Source organism: Crocuta crocuta, unplaced genomic scaffold, assembly GCF_008692635.1.
Source record: "Crocuta crocuta isolate KB4526 unplaced genomic scaffold, BGI_CrCroc_1.0 scaffold156, whole genome shotgun sequence".
NCBI classification, from domain to species: Eukaryota; Metazoa; Chordata; class Mammalia; order Carnivora; family Hyaenidae; genus Crocuta; species Crocuta crocuta.
In genome coordinates, this window is record NW_027531308.1 from 33,800 (window position 1) to 52,592 (window position 18,793).

The 18,793-nt window shown below is 34.2% G+C and overlaps 2 protein-coding genes across 3 annotated transcripts; both read left to right on the top strand.

The window, feature by feature from the left end:
• Window positions 1–3,436: 3,436 nt before the first annotated feature.
• LOC144237943 (olfactory receptor 4F6-like) lies at window positions 3,437–4,363 on the top strand. Its single transcript, XM_077771655.1, has one exon. It carries the CDS (start codon window positions 3,437–3,439, stop codon window positions 4,361–4,363), a length of 927 nt encoding a protein of 308 aa, XP_077627781.1.
• Window positions 4,364–10,216: 5,853 nt separating this feature from the next.
• On the top strand, window positions 10,217–16,483 carry LOC144237931 (olfactory receptor 4F4). Of its 2 annotated transcripts, XM_077771643.1 has the most exons (2): window positions 10,217–11,114; window positions 16,452–16,483. In XM_077771643.1, the coding sequence occupies exons 1-2, from the start codon at window positions 10,232–10,234 to the stop codon at window positions 16,481–16,483; spliced, it is 915 nt and encodes a 304-aa protein (XP_077627769.1). In that variant the 5' UTR covers window positions 10,217–10,231. The 2 variants fall into 2 exon arrangements, with proteins under 2 accessions (XP_077627769.1, XP_077627768.1); XM_077771642.1 differs by lacking the exon at window positions 16,452–16,483 and having other exon boundaries at window positions 10,217–11,149.
• Window positions 16,484–18,793: the final 2,310 nt, after the last annotated feature.

Genomic DNA, 18,793 nt, shown 5'->3' on the forward strand with positions numbered 1-18,793 from the left:
GGCTTGTGAGTTTGAACCCCACATCAGTGTCTGTGCTGACAGCTCAGAACCTAGAGCCTGCTTTGGATTCTGTGTCTCCATTTTCTCTCTCTGCCCTACCCCAATTGCACTCCTTCTCCATCTCTCTCTCTCTCAAAAAATAAACACATCAAAAATTTTTAATTTTGCAATTTGTTTACTTTTGTTGCACTTAATATTATAAAGAAAAATCTTTAATAACTATATTATATTCCATCATATAAAAATATAATAGACTTAAAGCCAATGTTTACTATTTAAATTGTTCAAAACTTTTCCACTGTATACTGTAATGAACATTTCTGTGCCAGAAAATTTTTCCGCACAAATAGAATTCCATAATGAATATTACTACACTACATGATATGGAGTCAAGATTCTTGATACATGATTTCAAAATATTTTTTTAATGCCTGAATCTGCCTATATTTCCCCCAGCAATATATGAAGGTATCTATTTCATTGAGATTTTCCCAGTTTTGATAGTAATTATAAAACATTTTTCTAATTTAATAAGAAAATAATATACTAAATATATTACATTTTATCTTATTTATTTGGTTTGTAAGGAAGAAATATATATACCTACACATACACACACATATAGTTTACATTTCTGAATTCTTTCTTCATATCATTTTCCCATTTATCTACTAGGTGTTGGAGGTTTTATGAATGGTTTAATCTCTTTTTCTATGTTATAAATATATAAACCTTTTATCTCTATAATATTTCAAATAAAACTATGATTTATGTTTTGTTTTGGGATAAATTGTTTTTAAGCAATAGAAACAGACTTCATCAGTGCCTTAACTGTTATCATATTAACTTATTTTCCTATACTTATTTTTAATTTTTATTCAATTTTATTACTTTTTTCTAATTTAATATGCTTGATTACATTTTAAAGGTTGTCTATATTTTGGTTTTGTTTTTATTTTTTTACTTAAATCCAGGTTAGTTAACATATAGTGTAATAATGACTTCAAGAATAGAATTTAGTGATTCCTCACCTACATAATACACTGAGTGCTCATCCCAACAAGTGCCTTCCTTAATGCTCTTCTCCCATTTAGCCCATCCCCCCCACCCAACAGCTCACCAGCGACTCTCAGTTTGTTCTCTTTATTTAAGAGTCTTTTATGGTTTGTATCCCTCTCTGCTTTTATCTTATTTTTATTTCCCTTCCCTTATGTTCATCTATTTTGTGTCTTAAATTCCGTATATGAGTGAAATAATGATATTTGTCTTTCTCTAACATATTTCTCTTAGCATAATACACTCTAATTCCATCCACAGTGTTACAAATGTCAATATTTCATTCTTTTTGATTGCCGAGTAATATTCCATTGCATATATATACATATATACATTTCTTTATCTATTCATCAGTCAATGGACATTTGGGCTCTTTCCATACTTTGGCTATTGTTGATAGTGCTGCTATAAACATTGAGATGCCTGTGTCCCTTTGAAACAGCGTTCCTGTATCTTTTGGGTCATAGAGTTCCATTTTTTTTTTATGTTGATTTAATTTTTTATTTATTTATTTTTTTAATAGTTTATTGTCAAATTAGTTTCCACATAACACTCAGTGCTCATCCCCACAAGTGTCCTCCTCCATGCCCATCCCCCCTCCCCCCACATAGAGTTCCATTTTTAATTTTTTGAGGAACCTCCATACTGTCTTCCAGAGTGGTTGCACCAATTTGCATCCCACCCGTAGTGCAAAACTTTTTCTGCATCCTTGCCAACATCTGTTGTTCCCTGAGTTGTTAATTTTAGCCATTCTGACAGGTGTGAGGTGGTATCTCATCATGGTTTTGATTTGTATTTCCCTGATGATGAGTGACGTTGAGCATTTTTTCATGTGTCAGTGAGACATTTGGATGGTTTCTTTGGAAAAGTGTCTATTCATGTCTTTTCCCGTTTCTTCATTGGATTATTTGTTTTTTGGGTGTTGACTTTCATAAGTTCTTTATAGATTTTAGATACTAACCCTTTATCTAATATGTGATTTGCAAGTATCTTCTACCATTCCATTGGCTGCCTTTTAGTTTTGCTGATTGTTTCCTTCACTGTGCAGAAGATTTTTATCTTGATGAGGTCCCAATAGTTCATTTTTGCTTTGTTTCCCTTGCCTCCAGAGACATGTCAAGTAAGAAGTTGCTGTGGTTGAGGTCAAAGAGGTTGCTGCCTCTAGGATTTTGATGACTTCCAGTCTGACGTTTAGGTCTTTCATCCATTATGAGTTTATTTTTGTGCATGGTGTAACAATGTGGTCCAGTTTTCTCAACACCATTTACTGAAGAGACTGTCTTTTTCCCATCAGATCTACTTTCTTGCTTTGTCAAAGGTTAGTTTGGTCATATGTGTGTGGATTCATTTCTGAGTTCTCTGTTCTGTTCCACTGATCTATGTGTCTGTTTCTGTGCCAACACCATACTGTCTTGATGGTTACAGCCTTGTCATACAGTTTTAACTCTGAAATTGTGATGCCTCCAGGTTTGCTTTTCTTTTTCAACATTATTTTGACTATTGGGGGTCTTTTCTGGTTCTACACAAATTTCAGGATTGATTGGTCTAGTTCTGTGAAGGATGCTGGTGTTATTTTGATTGGGATTGCATTGAATATGTAGATTGCTCTCAGTAGTATTGACATTTAACAATATTTGTTCTTCCAATCCAGGAATGTGTGTGTGTGTGTTCTTCAATTTCTTTCATAAGCTTTCTATAGTTTTCAGTGTATAGATTTTTCACCTCTTTGGTTAGGTTTATTCCTAGGTATATTATGGATTTTGGTGCAATTGTAAATGGGATTTATTTCTTGACTTTTCTTTCTGCTGTTTCATTATTGGTATGTAGAAATGCAACCGATTTCTTATATTGAATTTATGTCCTACAACTTACTGAATTCATGGATCAGTTCTAGCAGTTTTTTGGTGGAGTCTTTTGGGTTTTCCACATAAAGTATCATGTCATCTGAAAAGAGTGAAAGCTTGACTATTTTTTGTTTTTAAAAAAACTTTTTTATATACTTATGTGTACTCTTCCAATATTCGAGGATTCAATATATTTTTGTTTTTAATTTTTATTATTTTCTTTCATCTAAATTCTTTGAGTTTATTTTGTGCAGTCTTTTCTCCCTTGTTAAGTTGCCTGATTATTTCATGCATTTGAATAAATGAGAATAATTTAAAGTAATTGATTGCCTCTGAGTGTAGCTTTGCTCATACTACCAAATCCATACTCCGGGTTCCATTATTTTGTTAATAGTTTACCACTAATTAAATAAAAGATCTGTTGATTACTAATTTTATATTATCAACACTTAACACATTGTTTTCAGTGCCTCGAAGTTGATTCCCTCTTTTTTTTCTTTCAGGCCACATCTGAGTCTTTCTTTCTTTATGATTCCATGGACCAAGTAAATGGCTCTGTAGTAACTGAATTTGTGTTACTGGGACTTGCACAATCCTTGGGAATGCAGTTTTTGCTTTTTATTTTCTTCTCTTTATTCTATGTGGGAGTTATCTTGGGAAACCTCTTCATTATGTTTACAGTGATTTTTTATTCTCACTTACACTCTCCCATGTATATCCTGCTGGCCAACTTATCACTCGTTGATCTCGGCCTTTCATCTACCACAGTTCCTAGGGTGATCTCTGATCTTTTCAGTGACTGCAAAATCATCTCCTTCCACAGTTGCATGATACAAATGTTCTTTATTCATGTCATGGGAGGAGTTGAGATGATATTGCTCATAGCCATGGCGTATGACAGGTACACAGCAATTTGCAAGCCTCTCCACTATTTAACTATTATGAATCCCAAAATGTGTATGCTTTTGGTAGTGACTGCTTGGGTCATTGGGGTGATACATGCTGTGTTTCAGTTTGTTTTTGTCATTAATTTACCTTTCTGTGGCCCTAATAATGTGGGGAGCTTTTATTGTGACTTTCCCAGGGTTATTAAACTTGCATGCATGGACACATACAGACTAGAATTTGTGGTCACTGCCAACAGTGGCTTCATATCTATGGGCACCTTCTTTTTCTTAATTGTATCCTACATCTTTATTCTGATCACTGTCAGACAACACTCTTCAAAGGATTTATCCAAAGCATTCATCACTTTGTCAGCTCACATCACTGTAGTGGTTTTGTTTTTCACTCCATGCATGTTTCTCTATGTGTGGCCTTTTCCTACCAAGTCAATGGATACATTTTTTGCCATTGTGGACTTTGTCGTCACTCCTGTCTTGAACCCTGCCATCTATACTTTAAGGAACAGAGATATGAAGGTGGCAATGAGAAGGCTGAGTCGACAAGTTGTAAGTTCATAACAGATTTCATTGGTAAGAACACAAGATAACTGTCATGGACCACCATGAGCACCATGGAATATGTATAATTTCATTAATGACTTAAAAAACCTAAGACATCTACATAAAAAGAGGTATTGAATAAAAGAACCTCACTTTCAAATGGAATTGCAGTAATTTTTGTTAATTATAAAATCTAAAGTGTTATATATTCTTACCTAACCAGTAAACCTAAATTATAGTTATCATTAATGACTATATTCAATTTTCATGTAGTTTTTTTAAATCTATATATAAACATATACATGAACATATGATTTAGATTTATCAGTATCTTCATACTGTTAATAGGCATCACTGGAAATTAATATTTCTTATGGAAATTATGTGGATCCAATGGATAAAATTAAATCAAAAAACCAGTCTCATCCTAATTGTACTTTAATTTAGGGAAATAGGAAGGCAACACTGTTACCACTCTTAAGAATTGTTTTCAGCCTTTGATTTTCCATGTATTTTGTACAATGTTACTTTGGAAATAGATTCTAGTATTTTCCATTATGCAAAAATTGTCTATGTTTCATTTTTTTTTCAAGAGCAAATTTCTGTCATTCTTGTAGTCTTCCTCAAAGCCTTTCTTGATTCACCCTACAAGAGTATCTACAATAATAAAAGTATTTCGAGGATCTTATTACCTAAAGGCGTCACCCAACTTAGATCTCAATTTATTTAATGTACCTGTTCTTAAGCTGCTGTGCTCAGGACAAAGTAAATGATTGATATCTTTACTTTTATTTTACTTTTCCTAGTAAAACTTGGAAAGTCAGATGAATCAAGGAGCAAAATTGAAAAATCACTTTGATGTATTTCTATGACAGATTTAAGAAACATTAATTGTGGTGACTCAGCCCAGTTGTAACTTTTGCATTGTAAGTAAAGCTGTTCAATAAAATGGTAAATAATTAATGAAACTTTCTTATTATTGGTCACAGTATTTTTCCTATATTTTATTCAAAATTGGTCATAAATGTTATAAGCTATCCTCTTTTTATAATAACTAAAACATTTTTATTTATTATCTTCTTAATCCACCTGGATTTTTTAATATTTTAAAACCTAATAATACTTTTTTAAAATACAATTTATTGTCAAGTTAGCTAACGTTCAGTGTATTCAGTGTGCTCTTGGTTCTGGGGGTTGATTCCTGTGGTTCATCACTTACACACAATACTCAGTGCTCATCCCAACAAGTGCTCTCCTCAATGCCCATCACCCATTTTCCCTTCTTCCCCACACCCCATCAGCCCTCAGTTTGTTCTCTGTATTAAAGAGTCTCTTATGGGGGCTCTTGGATGGCTAAGTCGGTTAAGCATCCAACTTCAGCTCAGGTCACGATCTTATGGTTCGTGGGTTTGAGCCCTGCATCGGGCTCTGTACTGACAGCTAGCTAAAAGCCTGGAGCCTGTTTTCGGATTCTGTGACTCCCTGTCTCTGACCCTCCCCTGCTCATGCTGTCTCTCTCTCTCTCAAAAATAAATATAACATTTTTTAAAAAAAATTTAAAGAGTCTTTTATGGTTTGTCTCCCTCTCTGAAACTATATTTTCCCCTTCCATTCCCCCATGGTCTTCTGTTAAGTTTCTCAAGTTCCACATATGAGTGAAAATATATGATATCTGTATTTCTCTGACTGCCTTATTTCACTTAGCATAATACCCTATGGTTCCATCTGGATATTAATTTCAGAGCTTTATCTTATTGGTTTCAACTAGATTCTATTAAAAAGTCCTCTTTAATAGAGAAAGATAAATACCATATGAATTCACCTGTATGTGGAATCTAAAACACAAAACAAACAAAAACAGAGTCTTAAATACAGGGGGAAATACTGGTGGTTGTCAGAGGGGAGACTGGTGGAGTAATGGGAAAAGTAGAGGGGATTCAGATGTACAAACTTCCAGTTACGAAATAAATAAGTGACGGAGATGAAAAGTATAGCATAGGGAATAAAGTCAACAGTATTATTAAAAAGTTGTGATGAAAGTGACTGAAGTTAGCATGGTGAGCACTGAGTTATGTACGGAATTGTCAAATAAATGTGTTACACACCTGAAACTAATATAACATTGTATGTCAATTATACTTCAATTAACAAAGAGTTAAGGTAAATATAGATATAAGGAAATAAGGTTTAATTTGCACAGAGAAAAAAAATCACCTTTAGACTTAGTGAGATATTTAAAATACCTAATGAAGCCAAGAAACTGTGACAACAGCCCCTGACTCCAGAAGATTCTGTCCCCAAGGGAAAACCTGAGAGCCTATAAGAACCTCCATACTCAAAGTTCAGGCTAGCTATTTCCAGATCTCCTCACCTGCCTCTGGTCACTCATAAATGGCTCTTAACCCAGTAGTTTACTAAGAAGAACAATCCATACAGACATTATGCTCTAGGAAATTTTATACTTCAAGAGAAAGTGCAAATAAAAAGAAAATCTGTACTCTTTTTTGCTCTGAAAATTGCTATAGTCTCTTCCAGTTATGAAGGAGGTAGGTGGAATGATGAAAATGAAGTATATTAGCAGAACTAACCAAAATGTAGAATTTTATTGACAATGAGATGTTTCTACTATCAGTAAGAACCCATTTGACAGAATTCAACTGTATGTGTATCTTCAAGAAAAAAGGAAGGATTTTGTGACTCAGTTTAAATACTGAGAATGGTTAGTATAAATATTAACAAGCATTGCCCTTGTTGTGTTAAACAACCTAGTATATGTTATACAAGTGCTATGAGTGTTGAGTCCTCCTCCTGTATCTTCCAAGCTAATATATTCTTCCATCTTTATTTAAGCATCTTTTCCCCCATATGACCCAGATTCAATGTACTCTTACTTCTTTCCCTCCTTCCTGCAACCCCAGTGAAATCTGGTTTTGGATATTTCTTTCACATGACGGTACAAATCATACTCTTAGAGTTGTAGAATTTTATTTTTTAAAGCTTTTGATCCAATAAGGTCATGTTTAAACAGGAAAACTAAGGCTTGGATATTTTGAATAACATGCTAAAGTTACCCAGTAAATTTGTACTAGAATCCCCAAGTATCATGACTTCAATCTTAGTGAAACTTATAAAATAAAGATTTTAGGTATTTTTCTTTAAAGAGGGGTAAAAGACATTTAGGACAAACATAACACCCTAAAGTTTGAATTTTAAGTTTAATTTAGCGTATAGGAAAAGATTTTCTTATTCATTTGTAGCTGGCTCTTCATGATTACTATAGCCAATGTGTAAGATTCTGGAAAACTTCTTCAATAAACTTAATGTTTCACTTAGAATTAATATAATTCTTCTAAGACCTCTTGTACCATTTTTAAAGAATCAGATATGTGCTTTGAAAGGATTACTGTGGCAAAGGTAACTGTGATGAATCCCCTGTAACTAAGAATCCTCTGTCGTCATTCACTCCTCAGTAGCCTACACTCAAGAAATGAAATGTTTTAACTGAGAAAGAAATTCCTTTTGCTGAAGAATAACATACATGAATTCTTACTTGTTACCATGGTAGAAAGTCTTTTCACTACAAAAGAGAATCCTTTGGTCAACTATCACCCTTGATATATTTCTTACGAAGATTAAAGTATCAAGTTTGTCCTCTTAGTGAAATGAAGTGGTGTATGCAAGTTAACATCTAAGTTCAAGTCTAAATTGCATACTTTGAAGGGCACCTTGGTGGCTCAGTCAGTTAAGTGTCAGACTCGGTTTCAGCTCAGGTGGTGATTTCATGGTTCATAGTTTAGAGCTCTGCATGTGGCTCTGCGCTGACAGCACAGAGCCTGCCTGGGATTTTCTCTCTCTCTCTCTCTCTCTCTCTAGCCCTCCCCAGCTTGTGTGCACTCTTGCTCACTCTCTCTCTCCCTCTCAAAGTAAATAAATAAACTTAAAAAACTAAATAAATAACAAACTTTGATTCTTAAGAAACATCCTAACCAGTCATATAAGAAATTACCTCACAACAAGAATCCCATCCTCTTGACTGTCAATGATTAGAATGATTGTATTTATTACTGTGCTGAGAAGGGAAAGGTGTGTTTGTGTCTTGTTTTACTATTAGACTTCTCTTTTTACTTGGAAATAAAATTAGAATTGCTAAATTATTATAGGACTTTGAAAACAGTAATATGAAGCATTAGTGGATAGGGCTAAGGAATGGGATTTGGGATTATGACAAGAAAAGTGTAATTTTCAAGGGCTACGGAATAACTGTGATCAGGGAAGTAGTGAAATGACTACTACTCCCCCACTATACTTTCATGTCTCCCTAGGATCCATCAGTTTCCACAATTACTCAGAATACATTCGTTTATATGCTCTTTTTAATCTCCCACATCCTGTTGACAAATGTCCTGTTTTTACTACCTTAATAATGGCTATCATGTATTGAATATGCACTATTTTTTAGAAATATATTAAATAATTGCACATAATTCTTTAACAGTTCTTCACTGTCTTCATCATAAAACACAAATTCCTTAGCAGGTATTCCAGAATCCTTTTTTCAATTTTATCTCCTATCAAAACCCTTTACATTTTCTCTCATGCAAATTTTTTTGCATTTTTCTCATTTTTTATTTCACCTCTGGATGACCTTTCTTTTATCCTTTTATTTTTCTGATATTTGATTTATTTTCTTCCATTTTTCTTCTTTAATTTTATTTTGGATTAATTCCTTTTCTTTTAAGCATTTTGATATCACTAAATGATAAGTATCAATTTCATTCTCTATAAGGCCTTATAACACTTACCTTCTTTTTAGAATCCTCATTTATTTAAACTTCTCCTAAGACAATCTCTACATCTATCCTAACTTTCATGTTTCTATCCAAGTTTCTGAGAAATTATGAAAATTATTTTGGAATTGTGTCCCTCACTCATGCCACACAGAGTGCTAGACTAGTGAGGATTTTGAGAATTTTGGATGTAGTGCATATATCCTAAAGACAGGAAAACAAAAGGATACAGGGAACTGAAATTCAATCATCTTGTTATGATCGTTATTTCTAGAATTCAAGTAAAATTTGTCAATGATCATCAGGGAGGTGGGATTTCTCTATGAATAAAAAGGCAACAAATATTACTACTAATAATTATCCAAGTCTATTCTGTACTTACTAGACACAAAAACTATGCAAAACATTTTACATTTAATACTTCATTTGAAATCCATAACAACCATAAGAGGTGAATATAATTAGTATCTACATTTGTAAAAATAAGTCTTAAAGAGTGAGTCCAAGGTCCACAGACTACTTTCAAAACTTATACTATATAAACTGCCTCACAGAGCAAAATTATGAATGAAGATTTGTCTTAGTTTCATAGAGAGGTTTCCAACAGTTGTACACAAAATGATTGTGGTGGGATACAAAACCAGTAACAATACTTTTTCAAAAATGTATGCCACAAAAAGTCCTTGTAAATATAAAGATCATATAATGTTGTATGTACTTAAGAGCTAAGATACTGTTTTGGGGTTCAAAGGAAAAGGAGATAAATACAGGATGGTGATATAGACTTAATCTGGCAGAGAAAGTCACATGAACAAAGGTATTTTGTTAGGAATAAGCCTAGCATAAGTGCAAATACTTAGCAGACTTAAATAACTGGACTATAAGGCACAGTCAGTGGAGGAGTATGGAGTAAAATGGTGGGTTTAGATTGTGTGCATTTATGTAATAAACCATAGAAAGACATTATATGAGTGAGAATGACACAAAATGAGGCTTTTAATTTGAATATAATAATTCTGAATTTCTTCTAACTCTATTCTCCAAGGTAACTACAGAGGCTCTTTCTTGGAATGAATCAATAAGTGACACAAATTACTCCATGGTGACTGAGTTCATTTTTCTGGGACTCTCCAATTCTCAGGAATTCCAGATACTCCTATTGGTGTTGTTTTTTATATTCTATGTGGGAATTGTGTTTGGAAACCTTCTTATTGTCATAACTGTGGCTTCTGACTCCCACCTTCACTCTCCTATGTACTTCCTGCTGGCTAACCTCTCGCTCATTGATCTATGTCTGTCTTCCGTCACAGCCCCCAAGATGATTGCTGACTTTTTCAGTAAACGCAAAGTCATCTCTTTCAAGGGTTGCCTTGCTCAGATATTTCTCGTTCATTTTTTTGGTGGAAGTGAGTTGGTGATCCTTATAGCCATGGCCTTTGACAGATATGTAGCAATCTGCAAACCCCTTCGCTACACTACAATTATGTGTGACAATGTATGTTTTGGCATTGTGACTGCCGCATGGGGTACTGGCTTCATCCATTCAGTGAGCCAGTTGGCTTTTGCAGTAAACTTACCTTTCTGTGGTCCCAATGAGGTTGATAGTTTTTATTGTGACCTACCTAGGGTTATCAAACTTGCTTGTACAAACACCTATAGGTTGGATGTCATGGTCATTGCTAACAGTGGTATACTCACGGTGTGTTCTTTTGTTTTCCTAATCATCTCCTATGCTATCATCCTAGTAACCATCCAGCAACGTCCTTCAGACAAGTCATCCAAGGCTCTGTCCACTTTGACTGCTCACATCACGGTAGTTCTTTTGTTCTTTGGACCATGTATCTTCATTTATGCCTGGCCATTCCCCATCAAGACATTAGATAAATCCCTTGCTGTGTTTTATTCTGTGGTCACTCCTCTCTTGAACCCAATTATATACACACTGAGGAACAAAGACATGAAGACTGCAATGAGACGGCTGAGCAAATGGAATGTGAACTCTAGTGTAAAATTTTAGCTCTCCCCTAATTATAAGGCTAAACTAAGATAATGACATAAAATAAAATAAAGTTGGTGAATTACTTGATAAAGCTCATGAAAATCTTACTTTCCATTTCTTAGTTATTATCAAAGAACTTTCACATAAACTGCCTCAATTTAACCTTTGACAAATTTGTATTTTCTATTTTTGGATACAGGTACCAAGTTAATATGCTTTCAAACTATTATCTCACTAACTCTCAGAACAATGGCATAAATATGTCAATATTCATACAATTCTGTGGCTGAGTGGTTCTGAGTATAATTGATGGAAATGCAGAAACTACCTTAGCTTATATATTTTTATTTGGCTCATTTTCCCTAAAAACATCAAGGAAGCAACTTTCACAAACCTAACTCAAAAAATATGCCTAGTGCTAAGGATGTTTATTAGCTAACTTTTAAGAGGTTTAGAAAAGACTGTAACAGTTTATAGTTCATCTCTAATCACTACAACCACCCATAATCCATGAGTTCATTATCAGGAGTGACAGGAAGAGTAAGTCTCACAATATGAAATTTGCCTTAGAGTCACTTTACATCTTCTAGCATACAAGAGCTCATAAGCAGTAAAAGACATTTAGAAAGATCCAAGTTCTCTCAACATATTGGCACAAAGTATATCAATTTGATCCATCCATATCACTTTCTATAGTTAGCTTTTAGAAACACAGACTTTGTATTAAAAAAGAGATGGGTTCAACTCTACTTCTATAAAACTAATCATGACTGGGCATTAGCTTGTCTCAGCTTCAGTTTCTACATGTGCAAAAGGAAGATAACAATACCTATACATATGATTATTATGAGGGATAATTAGACAATGGGTATAAATCTATTTTATATCAGATATCACTGTATATCAGATAAATAGTGCATATCAATGTGCTACTTATAAATTTTAAAATAAATCAATAAATCTATTGATTTTATTTATATCAGATAAATAGCACATTTTGTGGCATATTATCAGGACTCAATAAATATTAGGTACTATTAACATTATTATACAAAGCCTATATATCAACAAGCTAAAATTTCTCAACCATTATTTTATCTTGACATACTTGAGGGATATGGTATAAACCAGTCTTAATAGATGATCATTTGGGGGAATGGAAGTTGTAAGTGTAAGTGTGTATATTTATGTGCAGGTGTGTACTCATGCTCATAAACCTTACCGTCCTAGGAAGACATGTCAAAAAGTCAAGATAGAAGTAGAGGAAATATAAATTTTTAAAAGCTTGGCAAATGATTCTGATAAATAGCTCCACTCTCCAACAAGAATCACTGAACCAGGCTACAGTTGAAGATTAAATATAAGAAAAGAGTGCAGTGTTTCAAATTGTAGCTTAATAAATAAGGAGAGTCAGATATTAAGAGGATTAAAATTATATTTACCACAGGGAGGAAAAAGAATAGAAATTCCATAAGCAGGTTGAAAGCCTAAGAAAATGAACATATGATAACGGCAGTATCTCATATCAGTGGAGAAAAGACGGGCCTATCAATGTGATGGAATAACTGTATAGCAATATGGGAAAACATATATAGGACCTATTCTTCATGCCACATACCAGGACCTTTCCTGAGTAAACTGAAGCATAAATATTTTTAACTATACAACTATTAAAAGAAAACATGAATTATATCTTTGTAATCCATGAATATGATAAAGATTAATAATGTTAACTACATCAAATTAATGTTTTAAATGCATGATAAAATATGAACAAAGTAGAAAAGATAAATGTGGTGTCAGTAGAAAGCATTTACAACTCACATCGCAAAGAATAATAGTTATAATAATAAAGAACTTCTAAAAACACACCAGCAAGCAAAAAAATAGCCAAAATATATTAATTTATAATTGACATATAAGGAGATATAAATGATGCTTAAATACATTAAAAAACATTCAAGTCAGGGGCACGTGGGTGGCTCAGTCGGTTAAACATCCGACTTCGGCTGAGGTCATGATTTCACTGTTGGTGGGTTCGAGCCCTGCTTTAGGCTCTGTGCTGGCTGCTAGCTCTGAGCCTAGAGCCTGCTTCAGATTCTGTCTGCCTCTCTCTCTGACCCTCCCCTGCTTACACTGTCTCTCTCTCTCTCAGAAATAAATGGAACATTAAAAATTTTTAAAAAAACATTCAAGTTCTCGAGGCATCTGGGTTGTGGCTCAGTCACTTAAGCACATGACTCTTGATTTCAGCTCGGGTCATAATCTCTCGATTGAGCCATCAGGCTCTGCACTGACAGCATTGAGCCTGCTTGAGCTCTCACTAAATAAATAAGCTTCTGAAAAAAATGTTCAAGCTCTCTCATGTTAAGATATACACAGCTTAAAACTAAGCTGAAATATCAATTTTGATCTTAATGTATGAAATATATGACTTCAATATTCAATAATACAGCTTATTGGTAAAGATATATAGAAAAGGGTCCTATATGCACTATTGATAAGAATACAAACTGGTGTTATGTCTTGGCAATATCTATGAAATTTATAATGCTAACTTCTGACCCAATGATCCTAATTTTATCCTAACAATTCATGGACAAAAATACAAAATAACCCATGAACTTGTTGCAGCATTGATTTTAATAGTAAAGGACTGAAAAATACTTAAATGACAATCAGAAAAACTGTATAAATTATACATTATGGAACATTAAGTAACTATAAAATTGGTGAGGAATATATCCAAATAAGTGCTCTGGAGGAATCTACAAGGAATATGTTAAGTGAAAACAATAAGTTGAAAAAGAATATCTTCAGGATGTTAATTTTTATGTTAAAATGAGGATACATATGTTGGGTTTATATGTATATATAATTTATAAGTGCATATTTTATAAAAATATAGAAACATTTTCAATGGTACACAAAAAATTAAAATTGGTATCTTTTATATATATATATTTTTATTTCTAGGAGAGAGAGAGAGACAGCGTGAGCAGGGGAGGGTCAGAGAGAGAGGGAGACACAGACTCTGAAATAGGCTCCAGGCTCTGAGCTGGCAGTCAGCACAGAGCCTGACACGGGGCTCGAACCCACGAACCGCGAGATCATGACCTAAGCGAAAGTCGGATGCTTAACCGACTAAGCCACCCAGGCGCCCCTAAAATTGGTTTCTAATAGAGAAAGGAGGAAACAGCAAGGGAGAGTTAAGAGCTAGATTTTTCTGAATATGTCCTATTTTATATTTTTGACACTGAAATCCTGTAAATTTTTTTATATAATAAAAATGAAATTAAATAAAAATAAAATGTTCTGGATAAGTCCTAGATAAGTCATAAAATGAATCTCAAAAAATTTCAAGATTAGCACCTTAAAAATGTATGTTTTCTGACTACAATGCAATCAAATTAGAAATCAACAAGGTATATAAGATTAAAATGGGCAAAAAAATTAATAGGACTTTCTCCAAAATAGATACTAAATAATCAATAAGCAAATTAAAAGATGCTCAACATCATTAACTGTTAGGGAAATGCAAATTAAAACCCCATTAATATACCATTTCACATACACACTAGAAATGCTCTAATCAAAAAGACAGATTATAACAAGTATTAGCAAAGATGAGAAAAAAAAAATAGAACCCTCATACATAAGTAGGAATGTAAAATGCAGCTACTTCAGGAAAGATTTTAAATGTGAATAGTATAAAGACTCCAATCAAAAGACGGGGTGGTCATGGAGTTCCCTAAATCTATTCTCTTGTTGCATGATTCTTCTTTCTCTCTTTTGTTCAGCTTCACTATTTTCCATTATTTTGTCTTCTATGTCACTGATTCATTCCTCTGATTCTTCAACCTGCTGTTCATTCCATTAAGCCTGTTTCTAATCTCATTTATTGCATTTTTCATCTCTGATTGATTCATTTTTACCTCAATTATCTATGTGGTAATAGTCTCCCTCATGTTTTCTACTGTTTTCTCAAGCCCAGTGAATATCCTTATGATAGTTGCTTTAAATTCTCCATCAGGCATGTTACTTGGACCTCTAGCCATGGCCTTATCTTTTTCTTTTTGGACAAATGCCTCAGTCTTGGCATTTTGTCTAAGTCTCTGCCTTCTCTGTGTTAGAAAAGCCAATTATGTCTTCTCCTGAAAGTAATGGCCTTATGAAGAAGAGGCTTCCAGAGCCTGGAACTTTAGGGAGTATCTCCAATGTGTGCTGTGTGCAAACTACTATTGTGTTTTGGCTGCTCTATCCTTCAGGCTAGTCATCTGCAGAAGTTCTCTTTGCCTGCAGTAGGCTGTGCTTGGTCCCTGCCCTGAGTGTAGTGACTTTTAACTGGGGGTGCTCTGGTCCACTTGTGAAATGAGACTTGTCACCAAGTCCACTGGAACTGAGGTACTGCAAATCATTACAGGGCATTTACCTGAAGAATACAAAGACATTAATTCAGTGTTGGTGGTATACTGGTAAGCATACCTGCCTTCCAAAAACATTACTTCAAAGGGATACGTGCACCCCAATGTTTATAAGAGCATTATCTACAATAGCCAAATTATGGAAACAACCCAAGTGTCCATCTACTGATGAATGGATAAAGAAGATGTAGTATATATACAAAATGAAATATTACTCTGCCATAAAAAGAATGAAATCTTGCCATTTGCTCCATGGATGGAGCTAGACGATAAATGAAATAAGTCAGTCAGGGAAGACAATGATTTCACTCATATGTGGAATTGAAGAAACAAAACAAGTGAGGAAATGGGGGGGAAAGAGAGAAAGAGGTAAAGCAAGAAAGAAACTCTTAACTATAGAGAACAAACTGATGGTTACCAGAGAGGACATGGATGGGGGAATGAGTGAAACAGGTGATGAGGATTAAGGAGTGCATCTGTTGTGATGAGCAATGGATGTTGTATAAAAGTGTTGAATCACTATATTGTACATCTGAAACTAATATTGCACTGTATATTAACTAACGAGAATTTAAATAAAAACTTTTAGGGGTACCTGGGTGGCTCAGTCAGTTAAGTGTCTGACTCTTGGTTTCAGCTCAGGTCACAATCTCAAGGTTTGTGGTTTCGAGCCCCACATTGGCATCTGTGCTGGCAGTGTGGAGCCTGCTTGGAATTCTCTCTCTCTCCATCTCTGTCCCCCTCCCCACTCATGCTCTCTGTCAAAATTAATTAATAAAGACTTCTTAAAAAGGCAACCTACTAAATGGGAGAAGATATTTGCAAATGATATACCTTATAAGGGAGCGATAGCCTAAATATATAAAGAACTTATTCAACCCAACACAAAAACAAAGCAATCCAATTAAAACATGGGAAGAGAATGTGAATACACATTTTCCAAAGAAGAAATACAGATGGAAAATGAAACATGAAAAGATGCTCAACATTACTAATTAAGGAAATGCAAATCAAAACCACAATGAGATGACACTTCACATTAGTCAGAATGGCTAGAATAAAAAGACAAGAAATAACACGTATTGGTGAGTAGGTGGAAAAAAAGGAACCTTTATGCAGTATTGGTGGGAATGTAAATTGGTACAACCACCATGGAAAACAGCATGGAGTTTCTTAAAAAAATTAAAAATAGAAATATCATATGATCCACTAATTTCACTACTGGGTATTTATCCAAAAACAAAACACTAATACAAAAAGACATATGCACCCCAATGTTTTTGCAACATTATTTACCAGAGCCTAGATAGGGAAGAAACCCAGTGTCCATTAATAGGTGAATGGATAAAGAAGATGTGGTATATGTATACAATGGAATATTAATGAAATCTTGCCATTTGAGACAACATGGATGGACATAGAACTATGTAAAATAAGTCAGTAAGAGAAAGACAAATACCATATGATTTCACTTATATGTGGAATCTAACAAACAAAACAAATGAGCATACAAACAAAAAACAGACTCTTAAACACAGAGAACAAACTGGTATTTGCTAGAGGGGAAGTGGCTTGATGGATGGGCAAAATGAAGAAAGAGGATTAAGGAGTAAAAACTTCCAGTTAGAAAAAAAAAAATAAGTCACTGAGATGCAAAGTACTGCAAAGAAATATAGTCAATAACATTATAATAACAATGTATGGTCATAGATGGTAACCACATTTATTGTGGTGAACACTAATGTATAGAATTTTTTAATTATATCCTACATCTTAAATTAATAAAACATTTTATGTCCACTATACTTCAGCAATAAAAAATGATATATATTTTTATATGTTATGTAAGATCTATGTTAACATGAAGGGAAAAAAAAAACAGAAAAAGGGGCATCTGGTGGTTCAGTCAGTTAAGCTCAGGTTATGATCCACAGTTGTGGGATTGAGCCCTGCATCAGGCTCTGTGCTGAGTGTGGAGCTGCTTAGGATTCTTTCTTTCTCTCTTTGTCTGACCCTTTCCTGATCACAGACTCTCTTGTGCTCTCTCTCACCCTCCAAGAAGAAAAGAAAAAAAAGAAAAAGAAGAGAAGAGAAGAGAAAAAAAAAAAAAGGAAAGGAAAGGAAAAGAGGGGAGAGGAGGGGAGGGGAGGGGAAGGGATGGAAAAGCAAAAAACAGCTTTGCATATAGAAAAAAATATAAATTGGATTTCACCACATACTATATACCAAAATGAATTCAAGATAGATTAAAGATGTAAAATGTCATAAACAAGACTTTTTAACTTTTGGATTTTTTAAATTTTTTCTTAAATGTTTATTCTTTGAGAGAGAGGGAGACAGAGCACAAGTTGGGGAGGGGCAGAGAGAGAGGGAGACACAGAATCTGTAGCAGGATCCAGGCTCTGAGCTGTCAGCACAGAGCCCAACATAGGACTTGAAATCACAAACCATGAGATCATGACCAATGCCAAAGTCAGACACTTAAGGGACTGAGCCACACAAGTGCCCCAATACAACTTTTGGGTTCTGATTGATCTCATATAATGGCAGCCATATAAATCTGCCCATAAATATCATCCACAAAAGATGTAAACTTGAAAATAATTACAAAGGAAACCATATATATCATGCCTTATCATTGCTTGGAAATAGGAAAAACCATAAATTTCAAATTATCGTTGAGTAGAGAAATAAACCAAAAATTCCAACTGAGGTACAATTGGACTGTCCACCACTACTTCAAGCTATGAGTGCAGGGAAGAAGCTTAAATATTCCAAGTGAAAGATGCAAAATGTGTGGAGCACATAATAATGTCTCTAAAAAGAATGTCCATTACTAAACGCTAAAAAGATGGGACATTAGAATGGCTATTAAACGGAGAAGTGTGGGGTGCTATGTAAATCCATTTTGGAATCATTTAAAAACTCAAAGTTTTGTGCTAACCAATTCTTAAGCATGATATATTTTCCTGACTAAGTTACCTTAAATGGACATAAAGTTTTGATTACCAAATGTGACACATCAACAACAGAAAACAAAAACAAAAACAAAAACAAGACAAAAAAACCAGTACCGAGAAAGTCAAGAAAAGGAGAGAACAATAATGATTTTTGTTTTCTCAGAATTATACCAGAAATCTTTCTCTCCTGCAAAAAGTCAATCAGTCAATACAAAAAGAGTCCTGCTTTTTCTTTTCAACTTCTGTGCTTCTGTGAGTGCTCTGGATTCAGAGTGACT